Genomic DNA, 14,259 nt, shown 5'->3' with positions numbered 1-14,259 from the left:
TGTATATAATGGTGAATTCACCTGGTAGATCTGGCGCGCTCAAAACCCGCTCCTTTTGGGGCGCGCATCTTCACCTCGCGGATTCGGATCAAGTTGGCCATCTTCAGCTCGCAGATTTGTGGCAGCGCGAGCTCCGTGGAGCGCGTCAAAGAGCGGCGAAACCGCTCCGTGGAATTCGGGCGAGCTCTCCGGAAATAGGCTGGTGCTCGGTTGCAGCGCCCTACGTCACTTCCTTTCTCGGCGCCTGCTCGGCAGGAGTGGATCGCGCTGTTGTGCGAAATGGCGTCGAAGGTGGGACCGGACTTGCGTGCGTCGGTGCTCCTGCTATGTGAAAGCGATGATTCAGAGAGCTCAGACAGTTCAAGTTCGAGCTCAAGCAGCAGTTCAAGTTCGAGCTCGGGCAGCAGCTCCGGCGAATCGCGTTCGCGGCTACTTTGCGAACGAAAGTTCACGGAGCTCTTTGGACCTCGTAACAAGAGACCCAAGATCGAGGATTACATCGAGCGAACGGTTCACGTCTACTGGGACGAGGAGGTAAGCGATACGTCTCGTACTTCGTCTCATATCTGTTCGGTTCAGCATGCGTAAGCAAATAAGCCCTTTGCTTCCAGTTCCGTCGGAACTTTCGCATCTCGAGGCGAACAGCCTACAAGCTGATCGACGAGTTTGCGGCGTCTCCTATGTACCCCGCTGCCGATCACGGAGGATCGCCAGCGAAGAGCGCAGAGGAGCACCTGCTGTCATTTCTCTGGTAAGTACTTGACCGTGGTTCTCCGTGTTCACTCCCATCGATTTTTGTTTTCATTCTATGTACACAACTCAGGTACGCGGCTAACAAAGCATGCATCAGAGACGTTGCCGGACGTTTCAACCTGGGTGAGAGCACGCTTCACGGCATGATGGATCGAGTTCTGGATTTCATCCTGAGCATCGGACCGCGCCTCATCAAGTTCCCCGAGGATCTGGAGCGCCTGTCAAGAGACTTTGAAGAGGTTTGTACCATGATTCAATTATTCTAGCTGTATCTCCTCAAAAAGGCTGTGCAGTGTGCACTACCGCACGAATTTCGTGAGGAGGCTGATATATGATATATTTGTAGCCTTGTGCTACAAATATATCAAATATGAGTTAGGGGTAGGTGGCACAAGGTGCCGCCCATTACAAAGGGTATAGTCATTACCATCCATCCATCCACGAGATGTCTTGAACGGTCCAACAGTATCTAACCACACCGTGTAAATTGGAGAGCGACCTTCATCGGTTGCAGCAGTCGAAGTGGCGCTGCAGATGACATCTTCATACGTTGGCGAATATTGCAATGCATGGCAAAGTTCTTTGCGTTCGGCCAAAAGTACTTTGTGCAAGTCTCGTCAGAAAGAGCACAGTTAACCATAGGCATAGTAATAGACGGATAAAACAACACTCCATAAACAGAGGCCAAACAGGTAGTGCTGGTGATCATTGCACCTCAACAGTAGGGAGCTTACAGGAACTTTTAATTGGGTATACTAGCTTTGAAAACGAGCATGTGTCTCTGCGGTCGCCAATCACTGAATGGTCTCTGCACCTTCACCTAAATGTGGTACTAAAAACAGCAAAAATATTAGCAACCATTTGCAAAGTAACTAGGAAAAACTTCTTTCCGTGGCATCACTCCAACAGGCTCCCAGAAGGCCGCTTGCGAGACTTATTGTTGCTAATAGGAGTCTTATAGGCAGCCGGCAATGGCTAGGCGGCGCCACGATAGTACTGCATTCAGCGCCACAAGCGGAGGCGCCTCTGTTAATGGGGCGGCCTATCTGCCCGCCGGGCCGTTGCGAGCGGCAGTGGCCCCGATTTCAGCAGTCCCCGTGTGCACCTGCGTGCGTCCCTGGTTTTCTTCATGCGGTTTTTTAAGACCATCGGGAGTCTTGATAGGTTCAAGTGTTTAGAGAATATTCTAGAGTCGTCATCTGGACACCAGTTCGAGTTGTCTTCACTACTTGTGGCCGCCCGATCGGTCTGTGCTTCGCTCGTCTCCCAGGAAGTGACACAATACAACGAGAAGGCAGCGAATAGGTTTATTGTACATCCCGGTTGCCCGTCTTCGAGAGCCGGCAGTCCGGACCCGCCAACCCTAGTTGTCGCCCGTCGTTCAGAACTCGCAGTCGGAGCCCGTGTCCAGGCCTGCGGATCGTCCTTCCCACGCCAGTGCTGCGTAGGCTAGCTGTTCCGCGCTATCACATTCAGAGTCTCGCTGCGGAACCACTACGGGATCGTCATAGCCCAGGCCGGTATGGCCAGGGCTCGCCGCTTCCGCCAGTCCTGACCCGCACTTCGCTGGTGGAATGCCCCCGGGAATCGCCATGGGTCAGACCAGCCAAAACGGCTCTATCGTTCCTGCCCAGTCCCAGCCTCGTGCAGCACGCTCTTCCTCTTTCCTCGCCGGCTGGCCCCGCTCGCGCCTCGCTGGGCCGTCCTCTCCTCCCGACGGCCACACACACTAGAATAAAATTTGGAACTCAGCATGCTACATAACCGTATGCACATCGCAAAGCCTGGTGTAAAAAGGCGACAGGCAACAAAGTATGTGGAAGGATATTTACGCTTCGCACGAGCTTTTGCCAAACAAAAACATTTTTAGCCTGCTTTCTGCACGCCGTCACATTTGTTACCAGACTCAGCATTAAATTTGGTTGCTGAAACAAACAAAACTTTGTGCTACGAAAATCTACTCTCGCAGGTTTGGAAGGTTTTGGTTGTGACCACGCGTGCCGAACGGCATTAGGGGTGCCGGAACGGGCCGACGAGCCTTTCGCTTAAAGACCTGATCGCCCGATTCTCGACGTCACAGCAAAGCAACAATCGGCCTGATTGTTCCTATCGTATTTCCCTATGTGGCTGTCAAAGCAACTCGTAATACAACTTTTAATATGTTATTTTGCCGAGTAGTCTGCAAAACGAGTTCGTCCGACCACTTTCCGAGCCTGCACATATATTTTCGTTCACGTCCCCCCCAAGAGTTTCTGTAAAATTCACTTACTTGATGCGTCGCACTGCAGTAATCCACTTCTGTCGCCGTGTCGCTTTCACTTTCCAAGATCTCGAAGGGAAGTGGTGAAGTTTGACGCTTGAGTCACCTTCGCGACTGTGGCCGTCTTTCACGCAGCAGTAGCAACGTTTATTTTTTGGGGGAACTATAAGAGTAGGCGAGATGTTACAGGAACCCGGTGAGGTCGTAGAGACGTGAAGTTGGGACTTACTTTTATGAAAAACGGTTTAAAAAAAAAGCTCACGCAGACCCGGAATGCAACGTTCACACGTGGTTTCTGGATGCGCCCGCCCGCTGCACCCGCGACTCGCGCGGGCCTGGCCTACCCAGTTTCTTTATTTTGCAGCCGCTAGATGGCGCAACGTGCAGCGCCAAACTGCACTGCAGGTTGCCTATACCCGAGATATGAGCCTAGTGAATTTTGGGAAGGCGAGAGAGGAGATGGGCAAGGAAATCATGGAATTATTCACCATGAGAGCAATTGACAATAATGTATCCGCACCATCGCTGTTCCTGTCTAAAGATGGGACTCGGAAGCTTGCATGGCTGCAAATCAGCTTCCAGCTGATTAAATAGCTTTTTCTGGCTCAATATTTTCTTTCTGATTTTGATTTTTGTAGTTCGCACTTTCCTCGTCCCTTTCACGCTTTTTTTTTTTTGGTTCAGTTTGACCACGAAGAATGCTTGAGAATTCACTCATGCAGCTGCTAGTTAAAAGATGTGTTCGTCATCCCACTTGCCGAGTTTGTTTTAATTCTTTTGTTGTCAGTAACTTACTAGACACCGAGGATATAACAGTGGAACAATTTAAACCAAATTTGACGCTAACCGTCATTCTGTTTCGTTTGACAAAACATCTCAGAACACCGAGAGAAACTTTTGTCTACCTTTCTTGCTGCAGGTATCCGGTGTCCCTGGCACAATTGGGTGCATCGATGGGTCATACATCGCCATTGAGTGCCCAGCCAAAAAGATCCGGTCGACTTACGTCAACCGGCATGGTTACCCGTCGTTGACACTGCAGGCAATCTGTGACCGCCACAAGCGGTTCCTGGATGTAACTACTGGACACCCAAGCAAGGTCCATGATGCCAGGGTGTATCGAACATCAAGCATTGCAGACAAGCTACCAGAGATCTGCCGCAGGAGCCAATACCACATCCTCGGCGATGCGGCGTATCCTTTGAGAGAGTATATGCTAACTCCCTTCCGGGATTACGGTCGTCTGACCGCAAAGCAGAGGAATTTCAATCTGAAATTCTCGGGCACTCGTGTGCTGATAGAGAACTCTTTCGCTGACCTAAAAAAGCGTTTTAGGCAGCTAAAGCTCCTCGAATTCATCACTGTGGACCACTCAGCAAAGTTCATTATTGCTTGTTGCGTCCTCCACAACCTCTGCATTGAGGCCGGAGAGCATAGCGTTGTGGAGGACCCCGAAGACGGGGAGGCTAGACGCCCAGACACTGACTCCCTGGAGGAGTTTGGGCCCATGACGGCCACAGATTCCATCCTCCGCAGACTTGGAGAGGAGAAGAGGGACAGGGTCATTGCACAAATGGGGCTGAGATGAGTCGCCATCCGGACACGGAAACTCGCAAGCTTATTTTCACAACCTCATTGGAGGCCTGTAGAATGTAGGTCTTGGGGACAAGGGGCGTCTGCCCGAGTTCTTGCTTTTTCCCTCCCCATCAATGTAACATAACATTCCTTTCAATTCTTTTTTTTTTTTTTTGTGATAGTTTTTTTTTGCGCTGGCAAGGCCCCATTTCTTAGACAGGCAGTGGCCTTGGTAACAGGTAGTGGAGTTTGTAGCATGACCCCTTCCCCCCCCCCCCCCCCCCCCCCAACGTTAGCAACACTACAGTACGAGAGCGAGCTTGCGCCGACCAGCGAGCCATGGGATTTGGGCTTTTGATAAAGACTGTCGGTAGACAGGTTAAGGATTGCATATTCAGATTCAACCATAGAGTACCGGTTCACTGTACCATGACAATGCGAAGAGTGATCCACAATATACATTCACAATGTGACTGTGGTGTGTATATATTTAACATTACTTCACCATGTCACCATTCCCGTGCGGACCTGGGATGAGTCTTCTACTTGTTCTTGTTTCTTCTGATGACCACTTAGGTTTTGCGTGAAATATTTTATTTTTTATTTGTCCAAATTTTGTCTCGTCTTGCCGTTCAAACTATTATTTTCATAGCAACAAAGGGCTGTGACAAGCGTTGATGTTGCTTGTGCTTCCGATTTTATCGCAGTTCTCCCCTGCAGATCTGAAATGAGTCTTCTGCTGTGCTTTAGACCATGTTCTTGTTTCGTTCTCATGACAATTTTGTTTTGTGTGAAATATATTCATCCTTGACTGTCCATATTTTTATGTCTCTTCTTGCCGTTTAAACTGTAACTTTTTAAAAAGCAACTGAGAGCTGATAAGTGTTACTGTTGTTTCTGCGTCTAATTTTATCGCAATTTTATTTTAACCGTATTGCTATTTTTAGGTTGCTCTGCGTTTTAGTCATGGAACATGTTTGCTGCCGTATTTTTTTAGCTTGGCCAATGAACTCTGCGTGCTGCTCTGAACTTTACAGGGGATGGGGGCCCATCAGGCAGAAATGCCTTTTGTCCTGCCTCCCCCTACCCGGCATTGCTGGTGAAAATCCAAATAAAAATGAAATGAAATTTCAATAGACATTTCTGCTTCCAGTGAATATATTCCTGTATTTGTGTGGTATGTAGGCAAATGCTCTCTTTTCGTTGTGTTTTATTCGCAGTATTTAAGCTGCCGTTGCCATGATCATAGAAGTTGTATGCTCGAATACTTTTTAAGGTAAGTTTACCTAACCATCTTTTGAAGTATCCACTTCAGATTAGAAGGAAGGCCCACTTGCAAATTATGAATTTATTGCACTAATGTCAAGAATACAGCTATTGTGAAAAAATTCTTTCAATCCTGTTTCGTCTCAGGCTGGGTCACAAGCATGGCGAGAAGCCGCATTTTCTCTCGGTGCATTTCTTGTCGTTCCAGCCGCATCTCTTCCTTTAGCTTCCTTTTGGCTGCACACTTCTCTTCCTTTATCATCCTTTTGGCTGCATGCCTTTCTTCCTTCAACTCGTCCTGTTGTGCTTTTCGTACTGCTCTTGCTTCCTCAAGCTTCGCCATCTCAGTGAAGAACTCCTTCATATGCTCCATGCGTGCAGAGTTCACCCTTCCTGAACGATGAGGGGTGCCTGCACTGCTGGCTGGTTGGGACGACTCCTCTGAGCTTGTAGAGGATGTGCTGGCTACGGCACTGTCGGCTGGTGTTGGTATTGCTTCTGCTGCAGCTGCTTCTGCTGCAGCTGCTTCTGCTGCAGCTGCTTCTGCGGCAGCTGCTTCTGCGGCAGCTGCTGCGGCCGCCCTCGCTTGACTGCTTGGCATAGCCTTCTTGTGCGTTGCCCCATGCACGTCCCTGATGACCTCCGGCTCGATACTATCATCCATCATGCTGATTCTATCCAGTTCATCCTCATAAGGAACGTCGACAGGTCCCACACCTGAACGGCCGTTGTAGTTGACTGCTTGTCGCTTCCGCTTTTGTATCGTTTTCAGTCTTGTATTACACTGCTCTGGCGTTTTTTGTGATTTAAGTATGGTCTGTAGGTCTTCAGAGATTCTAATAAATACACATTTTTTGTTTTTAAATTTTTTTGGTGGTCCCATTTGGGGAAAGTAACGTTCGTAGTAATCAAGCAGCAGCTTTGTTTCGCCACTTGTCCACTCAGCATCTGAAAGAGGAACATTGAGTCATTTACTGTAATACTTAGGGCTTGTCGTTGATGTTAGTTTTCAACGAAGCGAAACACTTTTAGGCACTACTTACTCAATGATCAGGCTCGAATATAGAACGCTTGGTGCCGTTTGCTTATTTGGATGTGTGAATATGTACAGACGCCGCGGCAACATGAGCCGACAGTCAAGTGCCACCAGCCTAACGCAACTCAAGGTATCCACGTGCCATTTTTATTGGTCCTGCCTGAACTCTTTTTGTGCCAGCTCATATTGCCACCCCTCCACATTCCCTGTTCATGCAACATGCAAGCCCTGAATAAAAAGTTTAAATGAGGACATCATAGTGAGATCTGGTTTTCTTAGGGAAAAGTAGATTTTTGAATTAGAATCTGGACATAGCTTTTTATGCCAACATGGCCCCAAAGAATCAATCTCCCCAATGTTCTGCCCCCTTTCTCTAGCCAAGCGGGGAAAAAAAGAGTGTAGAATGACATCACTTACAGCCAGCGTTCTTTGTTTTCTTGGGGGCTACCTGGACTTCCTCCGTTGAAGGCGCTTCCACGGGAGGAGGCATTTGGCCTGTAAGGTTATTCACAGCATTGTCAAATCACCATTTTAACACAGGCTCCCAAGAACAAATTTCCACTGAATATTTTGAGCAAGCACTGCTTGTCACGAGCAACACCAGCCCGGCTTAAAAGTTCGCCAAGGTTTGTCATGGTATTTTCATTGAGTGCAGCAGGTGTGGCAGCATCTGAATGAGGGAGATGCATCGGCTTATAAATTTGATCAAGAAAGATTTTACCATCGAGCAACCGAAGCAGGGACCATAATAGCGAGTACCAGAGAGGAACACCCAGAGCATTTCCCTGAATCATCAACTGGATGCAGGTTGGAGATTGATCACGCTCAATTATGTTTTGATATTCGCAGATCGATAATGCTGAATGGTTTCGGTTCCGGTGACCCAGTCACTCTGGACCACAAGTTACTGTAGCTGTGCATGTAGGAATGTATACATCTATGCGACCGGCCTTAAGATGTTATTGCAGCAAGGCTCATATGGGGTCTAATGAGCAGTGAAGTTTTTCAAGGTGTCTTGAAGTGATGCATTTACTATGTGCCAATTTCATGGATGTACATTATGGGAATAAAATGTAATAACGGGGAAAGGAAAGTGGTTTACACGGCTACTCTAAGAGGCCGGGTGCAACCCTTTCAATCACATGCTTGGCTAAGCTTTCAGGTCTTTTGTGTTTCTAATCCCAATTTAGGTATGTTATTTGAAGAATAAAAAAGTAAACTAGTAATAACTAAAACAATGGCGTCCTCAAGAACACGCAGTGCAGGAGTCGTTGCTGACAACAGTGTCTTGTAGGGTCTGCTTTTTGAGCCCAAAACGCACACTCTAAACTTTCACTGCTTTCATTTTATTTGGCCTATTTACGCGGTCCATTTTACGACAGGAAGACCCGCGGTCATCCTCGAGCTCCTTGCTCAAGCAGCAGAGCCAAACACAGCACCATCCTGCAGGTGAACAAGTCTCAAAATTAAGCATGCACTATGGTTGGCCACACGTGCTGAAAGCCCGAGCTCATGAAGCGTTCGTTCGCGCAGAGAGGGCGCCGGTCAAGGCTGCCGCCTCGCGCTAGTACGGCCTCTACGGTTAGTCCGCACTAAGGTAACACGAAGTAGAGCTTCTGCTGCAGTACATCCTAAGGTGAACTCGAGCATAATAACGTGAGCATGTTGTTTAGTGGTCGCGAAACGCGCGCTCGTGCGCAGAAAGCTCTTTGTGTTTCGCCCGAAAGTCATCCGCCGACCTCGGAGCACGGACCTCTGCCAACTCACCGTTGCCGTATCCAGCTGCCTCACGTCCTCCGAGGAGGGACAGCAGCAGTTGGCGCACGGCCGGATCTGACAGCTGAGCGGGAGCAGCCATGCTGTCGCTTGCAGAAGGGAGAAGCGCGGGAATCATGCACGGGAGACGGGAGGGCCGGGAGGGAGACTGCTAGAGGCTCACGGGAAGAGCGTCCTTCCGTTTCCGTTCACGTCGGTTGGGCGTTGGGCCGCTCCAAATCCGCGCCCGCATCTTCACCTGGTGGATCCAGAGCGTGGCGAAAGGAGCGGGTTTTCTCCTCCCTCGCAGATTTTAGAAATCGATCCAGATCTACCAGCTGAATTCACCATAAGACGATGGTTGTTAAATAAATTTTCAAGCTGTGTTAGAGACTTCGTTGTACTGTCCGTTTTTTTTATTTTTCCTTCGTCTCAGGTTTATTATGGAAAACGACACATTACAGTGTAAACAAAAATGCGTAGCCGCGGCCAGGAATCGAACCCTGGCCATTCGCGTGGGAGGCAAGCGCGATAACCGTTAAGCGTGTTTCACATGCAGTGATTTTGGCCCTAAAGCGGCGCGATTTCTGCCGTCGCGGCGCTCGTGCCGCAGAATGGCTGGTGCTGGCCAAAGCGCCGCGACGGCAGAAATCGCGCCGCTCTAGGGCCAAAATCGCTGCATGTGAACTAGGCTTTATTTAGGCTACGGCCGCGCTGCCTACTTGGCGCGCGGCAATATAGCAATAAGGAGTATTCACTGGGCGCCATATTTGTGGGTGCTATCTGGAGCGCATGCTCAGAACGAGCCCACATTAATAGGCTGTTAAGACCGGCAATCTTGAGGGTGCGGAATGCACGTTACAGAAGAACCGTGGAAGCTCGCCTTCAGCACGCGCTCAGCAGTCGCGCACACAGCTATGGCCGCCAGTGAATACTTCCTATAGGTTTATTATTATCACTCATCGCTATATCTATCTGCTGGATCGCGTTTGACCAGCAGCTCCGCCTATGGACAGGAATGCGGCCACGGTCGGCCATATTTTTGGTAGAGTTGTATTATCTCTAGCCATCATAGTAATATGGCGGACAGCGCAATGGCGGCAGGCTGCCATAAAATAGCCGTGGATCTAGTACACTGTACCGTGGGTGCTATTTCGTGCTTGACTGAAGTTGTTCGACGAAGCAGATTCTTGAAACCCGGCGTGAACGGTAGCCTCATCTTTGAGGACCCGGCGAAAGTTCTACAAAAGCGCAGAACCGGGGGAAAAGCAGCGCAGCTCGCATCGAAAGGAGACTCCGTACCGGCGTCTGCTTTCGATGCTTCTTTCGATGCGACTTTCGATGCGTGCTGTGCTGCTTTTCCCCGGGCTGCGATTTCGTGAAACTTTCACCGGGTCCTCAAAGATCGGGCTACCGTTCACGCGGGGTTTTAACAATATGTTTCGTCAAACAATTTCAATCAAGCACGAAATATCACCTACGTTTTTTTGATGGCAGCAGGCCACCACAACTGCTACAATGCTGTCTGCCATGAATGGATGATATGGATGATAGTGGCTGCAGCAGCTGTACCTTTGCTAGAGGTAATATAACTGTACCAAAAAGATGGCCACCAGTGGCCGCATTCGCGGAACGGGCAAACGCGATCCAGCAATTCTTATAGAGATCAGTGATTAATATAGTCGCATGTAGCAAGTTGTGATTCTTGAGAAGGATTTATGGGCCCCCCATTGGTTACTAAAATCACTGACATGTGCAGTGTTTACCATACGAATACGAATTTTGGTCGCGTTATTGTTGTCTTTCTCACCTGTGTTAAGCTCTAAAGCACGGTGCTATAGAGAAATGATACCGGGGGGGGGGGGGTGGACGCTGGGAGAATGATTATGTCTTTCAACACTGCAAATTGTTTTAATCAAGAATTCGCTCGCCAGCCACTCCTGTGACCAATGGCAGACCAGCACATTATCATTTTCACCCTCAAAAAATGACGATTAGTTCCTAGAGCGACAATATATGTTTCTTCTTAAAAGTCTCGGTGTCGTAATTGTTCTTTTTGGTTAAAATTATAATTGGCTTATGATACATTACGTTAAAGTTTGTCATCTTGGAACCGAAATTCCGTCAAGTTACACTTTCTGCAGCTTTTGTGTTCCAGCTACCATCTTTCTTGATGAAAAAGAGGAAAATATTGATGAATAAATTTTAGTTTGCCAGTGTAGCCACTAGGCACAGCAAGATGTCAGATGAAGCAGACGTTATTGAGACCTTGTGTTTCGTGGCGACATAATTACACCTTAACTCTGGTTATACCAAAAACCGAAAACGATGCGCTCGCCTCCTGCGTGACACCTGAAACGAGGTCGCTGCGTACTAAGACTATACAAACTAAAACATGCGAATGTTTACGTACCTCTCTGTACTTCTGCCAACGCTCCATTTCGGCCATCTTTTTCCGAAAGCGCATCGCAGGACTGGAAGCATTGAAAAGGAGAAGACAACCTCCCCCGGGTTTCATCAACTTGGCCACATTTTTCAAGACCGTTTCTTGGTCCGTCATCCAGTGCAAGCAAAAGAAAGAGTAGACGCGATCAAATTCTCCGTGGCGTTCTATGAAGTCGGACACATCCTTAGATCCAATGTCAAGGACATCGTAGCAGATCTTGGGATGGGCGAAATGCTCCCGGGCGTACTGCACCATGTCCTCGGACGCGTCAACGGCCATGATTCTTCGGCACGGTGGGCAGCGGGGAAGGAGGCAGTCGCGCGTGAAGTCTCCAGGACCGCAGCCCACGTCGAGAAACTGGTGGTCGGAGGTGTCCTCAGTCCCAAATGATCCTTCTAATAGTTCCAAAGCATGGATGCTTTTTTCCCGCTGCATTTCATTCTTCACGACGTACTCGCCTGGCGCGATGGTGCTGGAAATGGCGACGTCTTTCACAGACATACTGGGGCGCTCCGTCAGTGGCGGTTTGACGACGCTGTTTCCAACTAGCCTTCCTAAAGACTTCAGTTAGCGCGACTTCACACTGCTCAAGTATAACCCAAAAATGCTCGTTTTTCACGACTGACTGAACAAATAACCGAAAGGAAAGCAGGAAGTGCCGCTCTTCGTTCTAGAGGAACAAACGTTTGCAGAAACAGGTGGTGCCCAATGCAGCCAACAGATTGTGCGCTACATTTTTTTTCAGACCTATAATTTATATTTATTATATTAACAGTGAATGTGTATAGGGCAGGTTTCTACAAAGTGAGCCTATCGTTGGCATAAAAGCGTGACAGAAAACGTCTGCACGACTGCTAACTGGGTTAGAAGACATCGCCCTACAAATTTAGTAGACTCGTGGCCACAGAAAAGAATACACACAGAGCGCTGCGCAAAATACGCTCAATATTTTGTGTCTACCTTATTCGAAAGATTCATTTACAAGTGTTTCAATGTTAAGTTGTTATCCATGTTTTCACGTGACTTTTAAATTTAATGCACGAAGGGTTTAAGGTCACAGACCAAGTCAGTAAACAAACTTCATAACTTCAGCGTTTGCAACTAGAATTTAGAAAAATACTTTGTTTCGTAATTGGTGCAATTTTTTTTTACTATTTCTTTGGCTAGAAATACTCACTATTTGTATGTGTGAAACAAAACAGACACATGTTGCGTTTTGTTTTATAGAAAGCGACAGCGATACCCAAATATACAATATAACAAGAACACAAAAGAATATGGATTCCAGCACCGCTTTAACCAGTATAGTTTTAAATCGCACGTCTCTAGGTACATAGTGCGATACTTTTACCACCATGTATTCATGTGTCGAAATCGCAGCTGCATATGCTATTCGCCTCGAGATCGAACAGTGTCGCCACCGTGCGGCCGAAATTGTAAACGCGCGAAAGCAGGGATACCGCCGTGCGTCGTCTGCTACGGGCGCACGCTCAGAAGCATGGATCTCGACGAGGCAAGCCTGTTTCAGGCTGAGCTTGATATTCCTTGTTAAATGTTTTATGTTTTTGCTGCCATTTCTTCTTACTAAAGGTTGTGTTGTATCGTTTCCCATGCGTAGAAATTCAGCAAAGCGATTATTATTAAGTCGGAAGCTTCCATAATCTTAGTGTGTTGGTTTGCTTACAATCCCTGGTCTCACGTATTTTTGTTATCTCGCACAAACCGTGGCTTTCACAAAGCATTGAATGCTGAGTGAGTCTGTGGTTTGATTAGAAAATTAACCCGACTGATCGCTATCCTTTAATAGACTAATCGATCAATAAATCCGTATGTTGATTTTTCGCCGGTCATATTGCGTGAAAGACGTTAAAACTACACATTTTTTACTGGTTTTACTATGTCATAAGTGGCCATATTGCATTCCCATTCTAAACTTCACCGTTGTGAGTCCTACATAAATATGAACACGGGAGGCCTTTTAGAATGAAGTATTTTTAAGTTATTATTTAAACACTATAATCACCCTCGGTGAAATGACAAGCACGCTGAACTGGTTTACCGTGCAAGCCAGTGTCACAAAAGAAATAAAGACGTCAAAAATATTAAAGCCGACATTTTTTACTCCGTGTTGACTTTCTCCACCACAAGACTCCAATTAACCGGCAGAAAAAACAAAATTGCAAATAAAGCATTACTTGAATAATCTAAAAGTTAATAGATGAGCTGCCTGCAGTCTTACGTTCGGTGAGGGCGAAGGGTGATCGGAAAGTCTCGTGAAGCCTCGCTGGCCCTTGTCAGTAAAAGAGTATCACTGCGGACGATGCTGTCTGTGTCGTGGTGTGCGTCGTTTGTTGGGGTTGCAGAGTCTACTGTGTTTGAATGCAAGATTATTTAGCCAGAAATTTATTGTATTAGCCTCTTGACATCCGCGGCCCTCACCAAGAAAATTGAAGCGGGTAAAGGTGAACCCACACTACCGAGAAACGCATTTAATAACAGGAACATTGCTGCGTTGCTCGGTCACACCCGTTTATTACAGTCACGGCACATATATTAGAACAGCTTGTTTCACTTGATTCAGTTGCCCTGCCAACCGTGCAGTTCGCAGATCTTAACTAGAAGAGACACTCTCTCCTCATCGCAACGCAGTCAATTGTTCAGACTCCACAAAACTCACCCACCTTATGGCACAGTAAAAGGACAGAGGAACTCAACAGCATGGTAATTTCCAACACAGCGCTAACTTATCTTCATTCTAAATATTTATATGACTGCAAAAGCTAGAAGTTAAAAAAAGCATAGAAGCTGCGATTTCACAGCCCACAGTACCAGTATTATATGTTATCTGGGTTGGATTTTTTTTTAAATTGCAACGTTGATGAGCCAATACAGCCATTAAAAAAACAAATATTTAACATAAATATTCCAGTTCAGCTGGAGACAGGCATCAGTCGTGGTGATCCATGCTTTCCAACGTCTGCCTAGAGCAGACGACGCACGCACAAAAGCGATTATATAAATTTAGGCTGCACGCCTGCGACACGATTCGATCTTCACTGAAGCACCGAACAGTACCGCATCCTTTTCCGCTAGAAGTGTTTTCCCACCGACAGTATGCGACAAAATAAACGCAAGAATATACGCATTCTGGCGCGCGAACGTGGAGAG

General features: G+C 47.4%; 3 protein-coding genes across 4 annotated transcripts in view; 1 reads left to right on the top strand and 2 right to left on the bottom strand.

The window, feature by feature from the left end:
• The window catches only part of LOC115312844 (juvenile hormone acid O-methyltransferase-like), a 39,058-nt gene extending 27,466 nt beyond the window's left edge, over positions 1–11,592 (bottom strand). The window contains exon 1 of the mRNA XM_040207985.1: positions 11,059–11,592. Coding sequence (XP_040063919.1) covers positions 11,059–11,592 — 534 coding nt within the window. The remainder of the gene's footprint in view (positions 1–11,058) is intronic.
• On the top strand, positions 263–5,726 carry LOC115311936 (putative nuclease HARBI1). 2 transcript variants are annotated; one of them, XM_040207983.2, is made up of 5 exons: positions 263–333; positions 370–534; positions 612–751; positions 824–992; positions 3,933–4,728. In XM_040207983.2, exons 1-5 carry the CDS (start codon positions 280–282, stop codon positions 4,599–4,601), a joined length of 1,197 nt encoding a protein of 398 aa, XP_040063917.1. In that variant the 5' UTR covers positions 263–279; the 3' UTR covers positions 4,602–4,728. The 2 variants fall into 2 exon arrangements, with proteins under 2 accessions (XP_040063917.1, XP_040063916.1); XM_040207982.3 differs by having other exon boundaries at positions 268–534; positions 3,933–5,726.
• On the bottom strand, positions 5,978–7,578 carry LOC120838186 (uncharacterized abhydrolase domain-containing protein DDB_G0269086-like). Its single transcript, XM_040207984.3, has 2 exons — positions 7,308–7,578; positions 5,978–6,802 (listed from the first exon to the last, which is right to left on the bottom strand). The coding sequence occupies exons 1-2, from the start codon at positions 7,378–7,380 to the stop codon at positions 5,982–5,984; spliced, it is 894 nt and encodes a 297-aa protein (XP_040063918.1). The 5' UTR covers positions 7,381–7,578; the 3' UTR covers positions 5,978–5,981.
• Positions 11,593–14,259: the final 2,667 nt, after the last annotated feature.

This window comes from Ixodes scapularis, unplaced genomic scaffold, assembly GCF_016920785.2.
Source record: "Ixodes scapularis isolate PalLabHiFi unplaced genomic scaffold, ASM1692078v2 PGA_scaffold5__190_contigs__length_132052651, whole genome shotgun sequence".
NCBI lineage: Eukaryota > Metazoa > Arthropoda > Arachnida > Ixodida > Ixodidae > Ixodes > Ixodes scapularis.
The sequence above is the reverse complement of the archived record's forward strand: the minus strand, read 5'-3'. Positions and strand labels throughout refer to the sequence as shown.